Below are 18227 nucleotides of genomic sequence, written 5' to 3'. Positions count from 1 at the left end.
CGGAAGGAGCCCAGCCGGGCCACAGGCGCCCGGCCCCGCCAATCGGCCACCAGGAGTGAGCCGGTACATGCATGAGCGCCCAGCCCCAGACGACAAGGACCACCAACACACCAACATCTGAGGGCATCAGCCACCGGCAGGGAGTGTGGTGAGGGGAGATAGGCCTCCGTACTTTAGAGGGCCTGAGATGTACCCACCGGTGAGTTTCTGTGTCTCGAGTATTCAATTCACAGATATGTTCTTATTAGAATGTTTAAAAACTGACTCTCTCTATAATACAAACATTGTTGCATAGTTTTATTTCATTTTTCAAACACACCTTCTATTCGTAACATACATCCTATAAATTACTCACGTTCAGCCAACGCCAAAAGAAAAAAAACAAAGAAAATCTCTGAAACTGGTGCTGCAAGTTTTGCCTCATTTTAAGTACAAAGCAGAGTTTAGAAAAAGAAAAACAGTGAACTTAGAAGTGACAGAGTAAGTTTTTTTTCTTTTGCATAACCACTAAGTAGCCCTTATTTTCTACTACAGTGTAAAACAGCTGGTGTTGTGCAAGACTGGAATACAAAAGTACCTGTTCTAAAGTACAACAAATAGACAAAGTTTCTATATCGACTCGATTTGCTCCCTTTCAAAATTAATTCCAGATATTGTCCAAAACAGAGAAATCCAGTAATTCTAAAAAAGTGCAAGTCCATTAGTTATTACTGACTCAGGGATTGTAAAATGTGCTGGTTTTGTTTTTAACCTCTGTCCACCATTACAGTTCCAGCGACCTCTTGAACGCACCTGACGTGATTAACTCTTTGATCTGTAATCGCTTTGTAATATTTAACTTTGCCCGTGTCATCACGGTGCAATCCTTAGCCTGGGCTGTGTGAGGGTGACAATCCCAATCAGCGATGATATCAGACCACAGAATCCGATCACTCCCCCATTTGACTGGTATAAACCAAGCTTATCTAAGGGAATGAAGAGATCACAGATGTTTTTCACAGAGTCCAAGGCAAGGTCCGGGTGTGATTTCAGGGTTTCCAAAAGCAGAAAGAGAAAGCCATCCAGGTGAGGGACGACAACTTCAGCTACTTCAGGATTCTCAGTGAGATGCTGATCCATTCTCTGTTTAAAGTTTTTATCTCTTGACCTCTTTGTCATCACCTGGAGAACCGCATAAACATCTCTGCTGAGATGCATAACTAATGAGAAGAAGTAGAAGCGGAAGGAGTTTAAACTCCAGCGTTCCTTGTCGATATTGCGGATAAGACCGACACTTTTGGCCCAAAGTACATTGTCACAGATAAAGTAGAGGGCGCGGCTCACGTTGGCCACAGTAAGGCACAGGCGCAGCACTCGGTCCGAGAGCTGCACGGTTCGCTTAGCAGCCTCAATGGAATTTGCTGCATTTCCCAGCCTGAGCACTGACAAAGGAGGAGGACATGAAAGGGTATTAGAGCAGTAATCAATTTAATATGAAATGGCAAGTCAACACTTCATTATAGCAGCCCACAACAGATGGAAATACAGTTAAGGTACACAGAGAATTAACTACAGCATCTTTTCACTATTTGCCTATCTGTGTTTACATACTGGAACAACATCAATTCACCCCAGTGTCTCCATTTTAAACTTTTGAACCTTTCACAACACGTTATCACATTTTAAATTGGGAGTCATAAATGACCCTTCACCCAGAAACACAAAGACAGGCAGGCCAGCCCTAGAGGCAGCAGAGTTCCTTAAAGAGATCATTAGTTGGTGCACAAACAGATCTTGGCCTTGGCCTTAACACAGCTCAGCTGCGGCATAACAAAAGAAGCTGCTCTAAGTCACGGCCATATCCTTAATTTCCATGCAAAGCCTGTTTCATTTCAGTCTTTACCTAATTCATACTAAAGCGACCAAATGTCAAGGTACAAAATGTGTCAAATTCCACATGAATTCTAAAGTAAGCACATCTATGAGTGGTACGTTTATCAGAATTACAGTCATTTGCAGCAACAGTCGGTGCAGATTTTATCCCAGCTTACAGTGAGATAAAGAGAAAGCTACAGAACAACACTGTCTAAGTTTTAAGTAAACAGTTTGCCAAGAAAAGAAAAAAAATGTCCATTTGTGCACTCCTTGGCAGAATTACTGACCTTGATGATGAAGAAATACAGTGCTCATAGACAAACTCAACAGAGACAAGATTCAAGTCATTTGTTAACCAAATGTATGATGCGTTTGTTTAGTTTGAATAACTGTAATTCTGTCTGATGGTCAAAAATAAAACAAGCTCTTTGAATTCATCACAGTTTTTAGAACCACCCATGTTCACAGAAATCAATGCAATAAATTAGGACAACCACACAGTGGATTTGAAACTGAAATCCAATTTAACCTCAGCCACTGAACGCCTCCTAACTTCCTCAACAGTTACTCACATTTTCGTCCAGCGCTCAAGCTGGTTTCCAGACTTTTAAGTTTTGCCACAAGGTCCTTTCTGTCCGAGTTGTTTCGAAGTAAATAAACAGCGAGTGAACAAGCATACTGAGCTGCCCTAAAATAAACAAGAAGCAGATGAAGGGGGAAAGTTAGAAGGATACAGTCATGCGGTAACTTTCCCGTTTTTATCAAGAAAATAAAGTAACGTTTGTACGAGCTGGTTAAAAAAGCGATGAAAACCTCACCTGAATATGCGGTCCCTTCCCTGACTCTGACTTGTGAATTTTACAAATGGGTCCATGCTGTTAAACCACACCAGTACAGGTTGTTCTAGTTAGCTAGAGCCAAGTTTCCACCTCGTCGAACCTGTTAACATTAATTAGTCGCTACAGTCGGCACGGCATCAGTCACTTTTCTTCTGCTTACACAATGCCAGGCTGATATGACGCCGATGAGTAAAACTCGTTATCAAGTATTTATCAGGTAATCTTGATTTTCAAACTTTATCCATACCCCACGTTTACAATTAGCCAATCTCCTTTCCCTGCAGTCAAACTATTGCAACCGAAGAACACCTATTTGTTTCACTACGGATGGTTTTAGAAACGGACCAAGAGCCGAACTGATTTTCTGGACGGACCAATGCGTTACTACCAGTTACTATGGTAACAGTGAAACCCAAAGAATGAAAAATAAAGACTAAAAGAAATTTTAATAAATTGAAGGGTTTTGTTACCGTATGTGAATAAAAATACCAACAATTTAAAACTAAAACGGTCCTTTACGATTTGCTTTTAGTTAAATTTAATAAATATGCAATAAACAATGTAAGAAATGTAAAAAATAATAATACAAATGTAATAAATAAATACATAAATAAAGCGGGGAATAAAAACCTACATTACACACAATAGAAAGTCTCAAACAAACTAATTAATTCATTTAAAAAATAATCTTTCAGTTTGCATGGTTGGATACATTTCATTATTTTTTTTAACACAGATCCAGGTAGATTTAACTAGTCATTTGAACAACTGAGTTACAAAAAAGCAGTTAAAATACAAAAAAACTATATATTATCTCTAAGAGATTTGTTTCCTCTTATTGGTGTGCAGCAAATGTTTCTTATGCAGAAATATGCATGAGTATCTACATCACTGCTGTAGCACTGACAAAAGGTCAGCCAAAGGTAAAAGTGATATTGCAAAATTCTAGCTTCCAAGTGCATAACCAGGGAATTTAAAAAAGCTAAATTAAGTGAAGTTACAACAACCCTGAGTGCAAACAGAATAAATACAGTCAATTTATCAGTGTTCACAAACATTTTAATGTTACAGCTGGTCAAGCTAGAGCATGTAAGTGATTCTATGACACTGCAGCCTTTTTTATTAGATTAATATTCTTTGATAATAAACCTAAGAAATGCTGGAGAGTAATGTCTCATACTTTGAAAAGACACATCATGACTTTGAGAGAGCCCTTACCTTCAGGTAACGATATAACCTTGAAACTGCTCTTAAATACTTTCCACCATACTAATGGAGAGTGGAATTATTTTTTGCCTCTGCTGTGCAACTGTTTACAGCATTTTTTTTTTAAGTCTCTCTAGTTTGACAGCATGTTGACTGTTGGTGAGGTGCTGAATAATTACACTCTGCCTCTCTGGTGTGTGTGTGTATGTGTGTGTCTGTCTGCTTGGCTCTGATATGTATTCAGTAATGTAAGCTCTGATGGTATTAGTGGTTTTGATTGCTTGCAGCATATGCCCTCCTCTTTGTTCAGCAGAGGGATACCCATCAGATGAGATCAAGAAAATATGAACATATATTTCTGTAAAAGTATTTCAGTGAAGTCCCAGAGAACTAAAAAGTAAATCTCTGTTTATTGGCAAAGAAGCAGCTCTGTGATCTGTTATTTCAGTTTTTCATTTTGTAATTTTTGGGAAACAATTAATATATTTATACTTAAAAGTAGCCTTTATTTTGCACCAGACTTCTCCTGGCTCCCTAGTGTGTATGCCAAAGTGCCCTTGGGGAAGATACTGAACCCCGAGTTGTCCCTGATGCATCCATTGGAGTGAGTGTGAATGTTAGGTAAAGTGGTTATTCACAGAATAAAGCACTTGTGTTAATGAAGCTTGTAGTAAGAAAGGGCTTTGCATGCTCAAATTGACTAGAAAAGTGCTGTGGAAAAGTGTGGTGTTGTTGTTGTTGTTGTTGTTGGTGGTGATGGGTTTTTTGGCATATATGCATTTTTTTAAATGCATGGAAATCAGTGTGGACAGCCAAACTGTTAACTATGATAGTCAGATTCCAAAATTGCACAGCTACAGTATATTAATTCAAAAGCAGTTCACATTGCCTTGTCCCAGATGGTGAGCTCAGCTTTCTGGGTGAACATGAAGACAACTATATCCACCAAAAACTGAATACTGAAAATGAACCATAGACTGTATATAAATGATGGATGCAAAAATCGCCCACTGGTTTGTGACGCCTTAAAGTTTGCTTTCTTGACTATCACTGTGTTAATTTTGTGAAGTGACCATGTTTGGATGACAGGATAGGCCGCTATGTTAAAAGTTAGCTATTGTAAGCTGCAGTGTTAGACGGCGATACACATATCTGGTAATTAGTGCTAAATAACAGCCTAATAAAAATACTAGAATTTCACACACCAATACTTAAGCACACACTTCTAAGACAGGCTATTAAAAAAAGGGTGAATAATGCAACAACAGCACAAACTTGGTGGAGAGGTTCAGTTCAGTGACTCCAATTAGTGAATGCAAGCCACAGCATACACAGTATCCACATGGATAACTTTTAAAAACTTAACCCTCCACAGTTGCTATGGAAAAAGGGAGTGGCCACGGAGCCCCAAATAGTTTTCATTAATCGACTGTAAATATTCTTTTAAATGCTGTAAAGTTGGGATTTTTATTTTGGAGTCTGCTGATTCATATAGCCAACTTCAAGTGGCCACTGGAGGAAGTACAGTTAGTAATCAACTTGATCCTTACAGACTGAGTGAAGCAGGCAGCACACACTGTAAAGGAAACAGAGGTAAAACAAAGCAGCTTTAGAGATTCAGCATTCACTAACTCGAATCCCCAACACCTGAAACTGTCTGGATGGGCAAACAACTGACAGATTTATTAAGATATTATTAAATTTGAAGGTGCATAAAAGTCAAAGATGGGATTATGCTTGCGACATCTTAACAGAATATTGAAGTAATATTGTAGGGTGCTGAACTATTACCACCAGTATAAGCTTTCCGAAAGCCCACCTTTGAATTCCACTGCTGTGAAAGTGCATGAAAATCAGAGTCGGATGTGGGATTTCAGATCTCCTCAGCTCTTTGTAGAGAAGGTCACTTTGTACTGCAAATATCAACGGGACTTATTTGCATGGACATGAAGCTGCACGGCGTTCTGAGGCTGAAAAATTAACAACGAAATCTTTTTAATGTGTGACCCTTTTCACCCCCCATCCTGTATGTCCTAAAATAATATTTTTATTGAATGAATATATATATATATATAGAACTCTCAGTGGGAAAGAATCTATACTGATATGCTAATTGAGTAACGTGTTAGGAATGAGAGGATTCCACATCGTTTGATGGAAATGGAAATTATAAACCTACAAAGGTTTGAATTCAAAGAAACCCTGAAAATCAAAGTAAAAAAATGTTGCAGGCTTGTACATTTTACTGATTTTATTGCAGCAACTCAGTAGTTTGTATGATTCCAACATGCCTGACAACATCAGGGGCCGCTCATAATGAGATGACGGATGGTGTCCTGGGTGATTGCCTCCCCGTTTTGGAGCTGGGCATCACTGAACCACATTTTTGAGAGTTTGAGGTGCAACCTGGTGGCGTCTGATGGACTGAGACATGATGTCCCAGAGATGTCATATAGAATTTAGGTCAAGTGTTGGGGCCCGTCAATGGTGTCAGTTCCTCCATCCTCCAGGAACTGCCTGCGTACTCTAACCACATGAGGCCGGGCATTGTCATGCACCAGGAATCAAGGACCCACTGCACAGGCGTAGCATCTGACTATGGGTCCAAGGATTTAATCTTGATACCTAATGGATATCAGGGTGCCGTTGCCTAGCCTGCAGATATCCCTCCAAAGACCATCACCGACCCACCACCAAACTGGTCATGCTGAATGATGTTACAGGTAGAGTAACACTCTCCACGGCTTCTCCAGATGTTTCACGTCTGCTTGTGTCAGATGCAGTAAATTATATTGTATTCTGGTAATTAAGCAAAACAAATGATTGGAAATATAACTGATGTCATGCTCCTACCACACACATCAGTAATTACTGCACCTTTATTATAGACAAAATGCTGAAGCTCTAAAAAACAAAGACTTTTGACTGTATGTGCGTAGATCACATGTGTAGCTTTCTCTGTGGAAGTTATTTAAAACGTTGGTTGCTTTGATGCCATTAATTAGACAGTGTGTGGTCTGTTTACATGTATCATCTTTTTCTCCTTCTTGACTACCATTATTTTTAATTTAACTAATACACGAATCATGCTGTGTTTCTATTCAGTGAGTGCTTTTTCAAACATGCACACATTTAATTTTGCCCCGACTTGTTTATGTGCCATAAAGGTACTCTCAGTTTTCCTCAGTGTACCTTAAAATATTTTTAACAACCATACAGCCAATCCCTGTTCAATTTATTGTTTTTTGTTTAAAATATACTTAGTTTCATCCCAAGGGACGCAAAACAAGGAAGTAACAACACATGAGAATATCTACATTGAGGCGATCTTAACTGGGTTAAGATGAACTTTTTCTGTGAATCCAAGTTTTTTATGTGTAAGAAGAAAAACAATCAATAGACCAGACCAACAACAAAAGCACAACACATTTTCTAAGTGTGGTGCACTTATAGCCCTGCCATGCACACAGAGGCATAAAGGGATATGAAAACTATTTTTAAAGCGTCAGTGATGAGAGCAGGTCGGATACAGTGTGGGAGAGTCTTCTGAGATTAAAGGGCTACGACCTCAAACATGCAACATCTCCCTGGAACAGCTAAAGGGTTTATTTTAGATGAGTTGAGGGGATATGGGGTTGAGCATGAGCGTAGGAGTTTAGAGATCCGAGTAGGAGACAGCCCATTCAAAGCAAGCAGCAGAAACATAAAGACGATGTCTGGGCTCATATACACTCTGTAGCCACAAGCCAACCGACTTTCTTTCTGAGCTGTGCAAAGTTTAACTTATGGAGTTTCTGAGATAGAGATTTGTCTGTGGGCCCCTTCTTTCTGAATAATTCATTTGAAAACCACTTTTATTACTTGCTGTGTATGAAGTAGTAATTTATGACACAACCATGAATGCACCATGTCTGTATTTGCCAGGTTTCAAAAATGGCCTCAGTAACCGATTTTATAAAAATATTGCAGTTAATTGCACTTTATACTAACATGTCATTCACACCATATAACAACTCACTGTAGTTATTTATTTTTATTTAATAAACCTAATGTCACCAATTAGGACTAAATGATTTTCTTTCACAAAAAAGGCTCAACAAGATTTACTGTTATTCAGCTCATGAATCCTGATAAATCACCACAGGCACACGTAGGAGAAGCAGAGTTAAAGAGAGCGAGAGCAGTCTCACATGCAGGGATCAGACACGGCGCGAGGTCCAAAATCCAAGTGTTTCTAAACAAAGCAGAGGTAGGTCAGGCACAAAAATGTAGATAAGGAGCAGGAAAAAGGACAGAGTCCATGAACCATCCAGAGATCCAAAGAACCAAACAATGCGTAAAGACTAACGATGCATAAAAAAACAGGGGCAGAGATCAGACACGTGAAACAAAGAGGAATGACACAAGGAGTGTGGAAATGCTCCACTGCTTTGAGGATAAAGACAGTCTGGCACATGAGATGAATTAGAAGCAACAGCAGGAGGAACTGAAATACAAAAATGCATTTAAACTCTTTCAAAAGAAAAATATAAGAGATAAAATATTGAAAATATTAAAAACACACAAATCATCACAAACAATAGTCAATATATTAACTGAAAATTGGCATAATTGATTAAAGGTTAATCTATGACTTGGAAAAACAGACAGTTGCTTATCCCTTTTAGGTAGTTGAGCAATTGACAATTGTCGAGCAATTCTTTTTTTTTTTTTTAAAGACAAATCTAAACATGTAGAATAAGTTCAGGAACTGATTTTGAAGGATCAGCTGACTACAAGAAACATTCACAACGTAGCTACAACTCAGGCAGTGGACCAGGTTGTCCACTAATCACAGGGCTGCTGGTGCAGGAGAACTCTGAGGTACTTCTGACAGAAAGCAAGCATCATGCATGGCATTGTTGTGTAAGTGTGTAGATGTGGTTGGATGTGAAACATAATCTAAAATGCTTTGTATTACTGCAAAGGTCAAAAAGGCGCTTTATAAGTGCAGACCAGTTATATGCAGGTCTTATCCTGATGCTTTTCAGCCAAGCATCCTTATCCTAGTAGTGGAATTAATCTCATCTCATGTTAAATATAAATAAATAAATAAATAAATAAATAATCCTGCTCCAGATGATTTCCTTCTGGTCAGTATTGAAAGAGAAGTCAGAACCTACAGGTTTGAAGTCAGCTAGTATTAAAAGGACAGCCTTTGTATGGAGTATTTATGTTATGTTGTTTATTTCATGTGTTAAGATAAGAATGGATTTTATTTAAATAATAAAATTGTGGTTTATTCTTTGGACTGCATGCCTAAAGTGAGAGGAGGGCTGAATGATGTAAAAGTGATGCAAAAACCAGTAGAGACCAAACCACTGCTACTTTTGACACTTGGGACAAAGTAATCATTGCCTTGATTTGTGGAAAATAACCAAGGTTCTGATTTGCAATAACAGTTGTTGCAAATTCACGATGTTCTCAGAAGTAAAGATGTTTGTCTCTTTTATGAAAAAAAAAATATTGTGAGAGGTTATTCGGGGTGTGATGTCAACACTGCAGCTCTCTAGTCTTACATTTTTTACAAAAACCCCTCAAACACACTTGTCATTCTTTTATTAATTCAGATGAAAAAAAAAAACACACAACAGGGCTGTTTTAAAACCTCAGTTGAGACAAGTGACTTCTGGACTTTTAATCAAAACCTCAGCCATGTGAGCTGCCTGTTTATCTACATCAAACAGGATTTCAAGTGTGCCTTCAAGGCAGAGAATCCACAAAGTTTTGAAATACTTTTATAAGATATCTAATTAAGGGTTTTAGATTGATAAAATCAGTGCATGCATCAAAGTAATATCCTCACTTTAAAATCCCATAAGACAGCATTTAGAAATGAACGAGGAGGCCAAGAAATATGAGCATGTTGTGGCCATGCTGTTGCTATGGTGTTGCTGTGCTATAATTAGAACCAGGAAAAGCTCATTAATCTACAGGCATACATTTAAAACTATATGAAGGGGGACTTTGTGCACACCTACTAATGGGGCATTAATAAAAGAATTCATCTGACTGCACTGATGAGTTTTTGAATTTAAATATGACCATTAACCTCCACAGCATGAAGTCCCAGTTATGTCAAAAACATTTTTCCTCTAAACAATTCTCAAATAACACATTTTGAATATCTCTATTATATCTTTTGGCCGACTGGTGTTTTTCTATTTGCTGAATAATTATTTCCAACAGATTGTACATAACAGAAGACTAAAATAATTACTATTGTATACTATAATATTTGTCTTTATTTATTCTTTTGTACTGCAGAAAAGACGTGAGCACCACAGGGTTCTGCTTCAATTTTTATTTGAATCTATCACCAATAACGAGAGCACTCAGAGATGCTGTTTGCAGACAGTTTAATACAGAGCAGAATCTCAGACCCGTGCAGCGTTATGGTCTCAATTTCATTTGTTTTAATTTAATTCAGCACTGAAGATGTTGAGATTGAGTGTAAGAAAACAAAAAACAAAAAAGAAGGTATGATGGTTAAAAAATGCACGATGAACAAATTTCTTTGAGGTTACTGAAAGAAAATCCATTTTTTATATCACATAATTCATTACATTTTATATTTGATCAAATTTATTATTCACGTCTGACTCATAAAAAAAAGTTTTTGTCAAGTCACTGCAGCCTGATATAATCATAAACCAGACACCCAGAGCATAACTGACTTTACAGACGTATGGGCGGCCTGAGAGGTGGCGGTCATAATCAGGATTGGAAATAGGTGAACAATCCACCCACAGAGAAAATGTCTTCATGTTGTAAAGGTATGTGTGCGTGCTGTTTCCCCACTTCAAGCATCTTTTGCATGTACAGTACTGTATGTGTGCAAACATCTGCATTAAGATTAGGTTGTGATTTCACATTGGTAATGCATAAAATTCAGTCATTTGTTAGAAAAATTAGAAGCACATGATGATAAGATTACAGGACATTTTGCATTGTTTAAAACACAAAGATGAACTTTCAATAATTCTGTTTATTCTTGTAGAAAAAAAACTTTCATGATTTAAAAATTCTCTAATTTGCAGTGATTGTAGAAACTATACAACAAAAATGTATATATAATAAAAAAGATTGAATTAATATTAAGATTTGAAGGTAAAAATTCAGAAAAAATAGAAATGAAATAACTCAATGGCCACAGCATCCTTTATGTCCTTAGCTTCTGTTTTACTCCTTTTTGTCATTGACAGCCTTTGGGTATATGAAGTAAATTGGATTTGTGAATTGTTTTTCTGTCCTTTCCTGATGAGCTGTTGACCTAATCAGAATGCTTTTTAATAATTAGATGTACACATTATCAGGAGCGAAGTGTTGGTTGGAGGCAGTTAGTATTCACTGGCGTGCTGATGCGATCCTTGATAATCACTGAGAACATCAAGATTAACATTTGATTTTGAACATCTTGTGTGCAGTAAATAGTGAAAGGTAGACGTGGCACAACAAACAGTATTATGACGGCATTAAGTTATATAAGTTCGTTTGAAGGACGTATGTGTGACCACTGTGGGGAATAAAAGGAAATGAGAGACAATAGATTTAAACAATATTTATGCATGATGTGCTTACTGGTTTTGGGTAATGCAAACATGTAATGAACACTATAAATGAAAGAAACAAAGGTAATGTAAGTTAGTATTTAGATAGGCTACCTGGGGCCTGTTGCAGCTGAACCGACGTGCTTAGGCTCTTCTTTTGGCCATTGTCCACACAGCTGAAAAGTCAAATACACATCACAAAACAGGCTCTTCACTATTAAGCTTGTTACACAAAAAGAGTGAAATTTTACTAACTCTTTACTTTACTAATCCACTCCCTGTAAAAGGTAATTTGCTATTCTGCTCATTACTATGTCTAACTGCAAGTTAAATTTATCTGTACAGCAGAACTCAAATTATTATAATATACCATAACCCATCACATAACCATGTAACAATAAAGTACCGATACAAATGTTTGGCTGCTTTGGCACTCCTGTCATTACTTGCTGAAAGGAGATGCATCTTACAAACCCAAGTGTGCATCTGCTAATTGTATAAGTTTAATATAAATACAAGTTAAATACATAAATATACACATGCAAGAGATACTTAGTCTTACATTGCTCTTCTGTTGATCCACAAGATTGTTGTCTGTTGTAACGGCTCGACAAAAGAAATTTACGCTTCGTTTTGGGCACGCTGCATGAACGTCCTGAACAGGGCTAAGCTCCTTTTCTTCTTCTTCTTCGAAAAATGTTTGCTGTGGGCAAGATAATAGTTTCTGATGAGCATTCATTTAATCTTTGTAAGCCAGTTTATTTGAAGTATCAGTGGGTAAAGCATATAAATTAGTATCAAAATGTATAACTAAACCAGTTATTACATTTCTGCGCATTGCTCACACATGCTAGTTAAAGTAAAATGTCACTACAAGAATACTTACAAACCAGTACTTCTTTTCCATTGCTCCGAATTTCTGTTAAACTGGGAACCTCTCCTGTGATTTTGCAAAAGTACCATCCACTGTATGTTTCATTAACAACAGATAAAATGTGTGTATTTTCACTGCCTTCAGTGGAACTGTTTGCAGACTTGTTAATTATTTTACTGCACAGTTTCCCTGAGTTGCTGAATGAAGGTCCATGTGAGCTAAAATACCAAGACATTCGATATCTCTCATATTTCTTTGTGCTCAAGCAGCAGTGCAAAGTCAGAGATGACCCAGATGGAGCAATCACTCTTGTCTGGGTTTTATCCAGAAATACGTGAGTCTGGCCCGATATCCCCACAGCTGCTGCTACCACTGTAGACACAAAAAAGAAGAAATGTTATACCTTTTGTTTTTTCTGTTTTAATTTTTTATTTTATTTGTGTTAGATATCAATTTTGAGTCATAGAGTGGAGTTTTTAGCAGAACAACAGTGCAAGGGAATCAGAGGACACAGGTTAAACCGAGTAAAACAGGAAATAATCAAAAACAAATTCACTGAACATAAAGACAGACAAGGGAGCATTTGTGTAAGCACAAGCAGTTGAGACAGAAGAAGGAACCAAGAGGAACATGACACAGATAACAACCTCAATGAAGGAACTAAAACTAAATCCAATTCAAGAATTCAGAACTAACACTAAAACAGAAACTCATCTGAACAGGCATCCAAAACTCTATAAAAACTGAAAAACTACAATACAACTAAAGCTTATTAAACTACAGTAACAAAAAAATCACAAACCAAAATATGGGACCTCAAAAGAGCAACTCATTACTAGGAAACACATGAAGTAAAACACCTAAATCAAAGACTCACAAATATCACAGCAAATCAAATTCACTTTCAGAATAATAAAAAGTTAAGATCTTAATCCAAAATGTCAAAAATTAAAAACTTTGACTAACAGACCTAAACCCTGAAAGTATTCACTAAGAAATCATAAACTTACCTGTGAGCAACACCAGAGCCAACTGATTCAGCCACATTTCCAGTTTATCGTATGAGAGATGATCTTCTATGTCTCAGCTTGTCTCCAATGTCTTCCTGTCTAAAAAAAATAACAGCTAAAGCTGGTGTGTTAGAGGAAGGGAAGTGTGTATTGTTGTTTTTTTTATTACGGCTGCTTCACTGAGACGACTGTCTGTTGTGGAGGAACAAGAGAAGAGGGAAAATAAAGGATTTTTATGAACAGGGAAACTCTGGATGGAGCACAAAATAATGCCCCGAAAAACACTAACAGTTGTGTGCTGCTCATTTTAAATGTACACTCTGCATCCTTCAGGAATTGTGTTGACCAAACCAGGAAGTGCAACTGTGTTTTGAAGGGTTTGTGAAACACTTGTTTTGGTACAAGCACGCTAAAAAAGTTTTTCATCTTATCTCAACAGTGTGTTACTAAAAAAGTAACACTTGCATTCATATGACAAGTTAAAGCATGATGGGTTGACGAACTTGGTCCCGTCTCCAAATGCAACCAATAAAAAAAGCTACTGGAGAGAAAGCAGATGTTACATAACTGTAAGTTTCTTTAAGTGTAGTCTCATGTAAGAGAGTTATAAGACACCAGAAAGCAGATATGTGTTTGATTTCTGTGATTTGTGGATTCATTTATGCAAAGTATGTAATTCATGATTGTGTCACCATGCTCCAGCTGTAGATTCACCACCAGCTCACTGGAAATGTTATCTTTTATATTTGTTCTGCAGCTCTGCAGCCTCTTGGGACCTGTTACGGCCCCTGGCCTCATGTGGCCCTGCCTTCCTCTATGGAAATCAAAGCGTTCCAGGACTCACGGGTGATTGGCTGGCCAGGGACCTATGCCCGCCCGACTTCATGCAGATCGGAGTGTGGCAGTCCACACACACCATTGGCTGCTACAGGATCCTTGACCACAGTGGACCAATGACACGGCTGCCTGCATTTACCTGGGAGTATAAAAGGCTGAGGATGCTTCATTTGGAGGGGCACTTGTTGATTTGAGTAGACTGTCCTTCCTGCCTTTGCATTGCTGCCTTTTGAACCTTTGTTTTGAGTAGCTACCTGTGAGATGTTTAGATGATTAGTGTTCCACTAGTGTTATTTGAATATATGAGTTGTTTGTTTAAATCACCCCATTGCCTAGTGAGTTGTTTCACTAACGATTTTCAGTTGTGGTAATAAATCTTCTGTTTTTCTTTTTATCTAACCCTCCTGCCTCTGGGATCATTTATGTTACATCCCCTGTCCCCTAGCAGAGCCGGGTCGTAACAGACCATACATGAATAAAATGATAAACAAACACAAAATACAGTTGTGTCGAACACTGAAAACAAACCCAAAAAAAGAGAGCCGTTCATTGTAAATTGTCTTCCACTAATCCAGTTAAATATCACGGTGGGAGCCTGAACCTATCCAAACTGTGATATGATTAAAGGCAGGGTACATACTGGACAGTTCCCCAGTCTATCCCAGGGCCAACACACAGGACAGACAAACCTCTACACTCATACCTACAACCAATTTAGAATCACTAATTAACCTAGCAAGCAGGGCAGGAAGCCACGGTACTCATACAGGCACAGAGAACATGCAAACTACAGATAGAGCGGCACCACACCAAAAACAGCTGGGTCTTTTCTTTTATTCCATCTCCCCATCGACAGCCAATCACAAAGATTTCCTGTTTTCATGTGTCTAATAATATGCTTTGAATTATGAATTGCACTTCACTTCTCCATGTGCAGACTGCCTGACATAGATAAGTCCACAGCTGTGCAATGTCAACAATCTGCAGATCGTGTGTGAGGTGAGGACTCAGGCGTAGGCGACACATGGAGACAGGAACTTAATAAGAAAAAGCAGCTGTTTTTTTTAGGTGAAAAACACAAAGGTACAAAAATAAGAAAAACCAAAAGCCAATAACTGATCTAAACTGGGAGAAACTAAACTCAAAGCAACACACAGGTAACAAGGAAAAAACAAGAGACCGGGAACATGGGGAAGACTAACAAACAACCTGACAATGAACGAAGGAAAACTCACACAATAAATGCACATGGGGTGACGAGGGAAGTGGAAACACATGGGGAACATAGCTCTGATGAACAGACCTAATGACACAAGAGGAAGCAAAACTGAACACAGGACAGGAGACTGTCAAAATAAAACAGGAAATACTAAGACACAGACTAATCCATGGGGACTAGACAGGCTGAGGGGACAACGGGAGGAGACACAAGGAGGGGAAACACGGAACACAAGAAAACTCTGAAAACAGCAAGAAAAACTCAGAACTGACTAGTGAAACTTAAATCATCATAATAACACAAAAACACTCGGAAAAAACACAATAAACTCAAAAGTTGGGTCAAATACCCAGAACCATGACATGCAACCTGAACTTTTAACTGCCTAATTATAAAACAGTGCAAACTGCTGGATTGTCTCTTGAAGTTCTCTCAGTAAAAAAGATGGTATTTAGTCAATTAGAATTTGATGCCTAAACTATGACTAAAACTAAAAAAGTTTTAAGAAAGTTTGCTGTCAAAATTAACACTGATGAAGCAGCTAATCTACAAACACAATGAACGCTACCAATAATACCACACCACCTTTGATTTACTGAAAGTAGCAATGATGCAGATGTTTTTGATTACATGTGCTTCCCAAAGCTTGACTTTGCATCCAGTCCTTCCCTCACCTACTTGATCCTCACTTACTTTTTGATTGTCTAGTCTTCAAAATGGAAAATTTCATTATTTCTAAACAGTAATTTGATGAAGAAGCATGACTTTTTTTGTGATTTGTGATTTTTTCTATATTTGAATCCGTTTTTAGCAATACTATAATCAAATAATCATGCTAACCTCTCCATGGTTGATTGCATTCCCACTCATCTGTGTTTACTGACCTTAAAAAAGCAAAGAACAAAGTAAAAATGTTGATTGTTATTGAGGGTTTCAATTCCAATTCCCTCCTCGAATGTGTGAAATTATAAGTATTATATTGCTAAATGAATAAGGGACCACTGTGAGATCATATACTGACTGTAGCACGGTGACACTTTTCTGAGTTTTCTTTCTTTTTTTCTTCTTTTTACTTTTATGACATTTACTTTATATGATTTTATAACCACGAGGCTCAAAAACCCTGCAGCACACATTAAGATGACCAGAATAGGGTGAGCCCAGTGTGACTGTAATGGTGACATACTTTATTCCCCAACATTTGAGCCCCAAGTGAAAATCAGGTCAGTGGTCTGTGAGACACTCTCCAACACAGACAAAAAATGCCCAGGATGATTGCACTAACCTTAAACCAGTATCATTTTTCCAAAAAAGTTGAACAATGAGATGAAACAGCAGCGGTTATGGTATCATACTTTGCACATAATACATAGGAGCTTAAACAAATACAATGTCTCTCAGCTTTAATTGAAATAATTTCAGAGGCTATATAAAAAGCAGTTAACTGATATAAAAATTAACTGATGTAAAAATTACAGCATGTAATTAGCAGTTAACAGTATAAAAGAATCAAATTTAAAATTTTTAAAAGGCTAAAGAAAACAGGAAGCTCATCCGCTTCCATTAGATCACCTTGGATAAGTCGCACATTAGACCTTGCACTTTTTTTATATCAACACCTTTCAGTGATGTGTCTTTGCTTAAGTTACTAACAGAACTCGTACTTGTATAGTATGTTTATTAATACAAAATTAATTACTTACCTTTATATTACAGTTCAAATCAGATTGAACCACAGCTCCTGACTCTAACTTGTTGTTAAAAGGGCAGTGTTAAAAAAAATGCTAAATTCAAAGAAATTCTGTCTTTGTTAATCTTAAAGCCACTGAAAATTAATCATTTTAGGTCAGATCAGTGAGAAGTTTCCAACTAGCCATAAATCCCAGTGCGTTAGAGGTTTTCTCTAATTGCTTTGCTGAATGACAAAATGAGCCTGTCTACTACTGCTGCCACCAATATAAACAGTTTTTTTCTGACTTTATCATTAGATATGTGTATCTTCCCACAAAGTTTTTAATTAACCAGATAGAACTGGTTTGTGATATGTCATGTCTGCTGCTTCAGCGACTTCAGGACAATGTAATAGAAACCAGCTGTGGAAAGAAGCAGCCCTGCAGTCAATCAGATTACACCTTGTAGAAGAAAAGTGGGGGTAGGTTCAGTGTTTTATTGATTTGACTGACACCAAACAGAGGACTCAGCTTTCAAGTAAGACAGGTTCTTATTTTCTGTGTTTAAAAATAACAGTTGTTGTCTGAAGCGGGATAAAATAATTAAAAAAGAAATCTGTCGGCCACATCAGACATCCATCACTGGTGTGTCTGACAGCACACCAGTGATGGATGTGACTGGATCTGTCCTTGGGTTCCAAGAGAAACATCGTCCTCTGAGAGTCTCAGTGATATTTATTAAATATTATTTATATAAATTATACTTTAAATACAACTAAAAAGGGGAGTCCAGCCCAGTGCAAGAAGATTTATAATCTTCAATTTCTATTTTTTTACATCTTGTTTGTCATATATTTTCATATATTTCTGGAAATATGAGGAGCATCTTGGCTTGGAACTCTATCTTCCTCATTTTACTTTTCATAATAACTGTCTACACTTTTTGAAACAAAAAGAAATATAAAGAACCCACAGTAGCTTTAGGTTATATAAACAAATCAACAAATCAGTATCAGTTTTGCCAGTTTTCTAGTCTTACTCCCAAAGCCTTCAAAGAGGAACAAAAAAAAATTTTTTCTGAGCATTTAAGCTTTATTAGACTTTCAGGTGTACGGTGGATGATCTGCAT

The 18227-nt window shown here is 37.5% G+C and overlaps 1 protein-coding gene and 1 long non-coding RNA gene across 2 annotated transcripts; both read right to left on the bottom strand.

The window, feature by feature from the left end:
- Positions 1–263: 263 nt before the first annotated feature.
- On the bottom strand, positions 264–3041 carry pex11a (peroxisomal biogenesis factor 11 alpha). Its single transcript, XM_084933369.1, has 3 exons — positions 2673–3041; positions 2427–2542; positions 264–1421 (listed from the first exon to the last, which is right to left on the bottom strand). Exons 1-3 carry the CDS (start codon positions 2726–2728, stop codon positions 853–855), a joined length of 741 nt encoding a protein of 246 aa, XP_084789495.1. The 5' UTR covers positions 2729–3041; the 3' UTR covers positions 264–852.
- A 7246-nt stretch (positions 3042–10287) lies between these two features.
- LOC146382600 (uncharacterized) lies at positions 10288–13455 on the bottom strand. The gene is made up of 4 exons (XR_014800608.1): positions 13373–13455; positions 12375–12734; positions 12051–12191; positions 10288–11664 (listed from the first exon to the last, which is right to left on the bottom strand). It is a non-coding gene; the product is annotated as an uncharacterized LOC146382600 (long non-coding RNA).
- Positions 13456–18227: the final 4772 nt, after the last annotated feature.

Source organism: Perissodus microlepis, chromosome 7 (assembly GCF_051167445.1).
Source record: "Perissodus microlepis isolate ML-2025 ecotype Zambia chromosome 7, ASM5116744v1, whole genome shotgun sequence".
NCBI classification, from domain to species: domain Eukaryota; kingdom Metazoa; phylum Chordata; class Actinopteri; order Cichliformes; family Cichlidae; genus Perissodus; species Perissodus microlepis.
The sequence above is the reverse complement of the archived record's forward strand: the minus strand, read 5'-3'. Positions and strand labels throughout refer to the sequence as shown.

Coding starts and splice junctions, on each gene's coding strand:
- pex11a (XM_084933369.1), bottom strand. CDS start 2,728: ATGGACCCATTTGTAAAATTCACAAGTCAGAGTCAGGGAAGGGACCGC. Junction 2,543..2,672: donor GGAAGGGACCGCATATTCAG/GTGAGGTTTTCA, acceptor TGTTTATTTTAG/GGCAGCTCAGTATGCTTGTT. Junction 1,422..2,426: donor CTTGAGCGCTGGACGAAAAT/GTGAGTAACTGT, acceptor CTCCTTTGTCAG/TGCTCAGGCTGGGAAATGCA.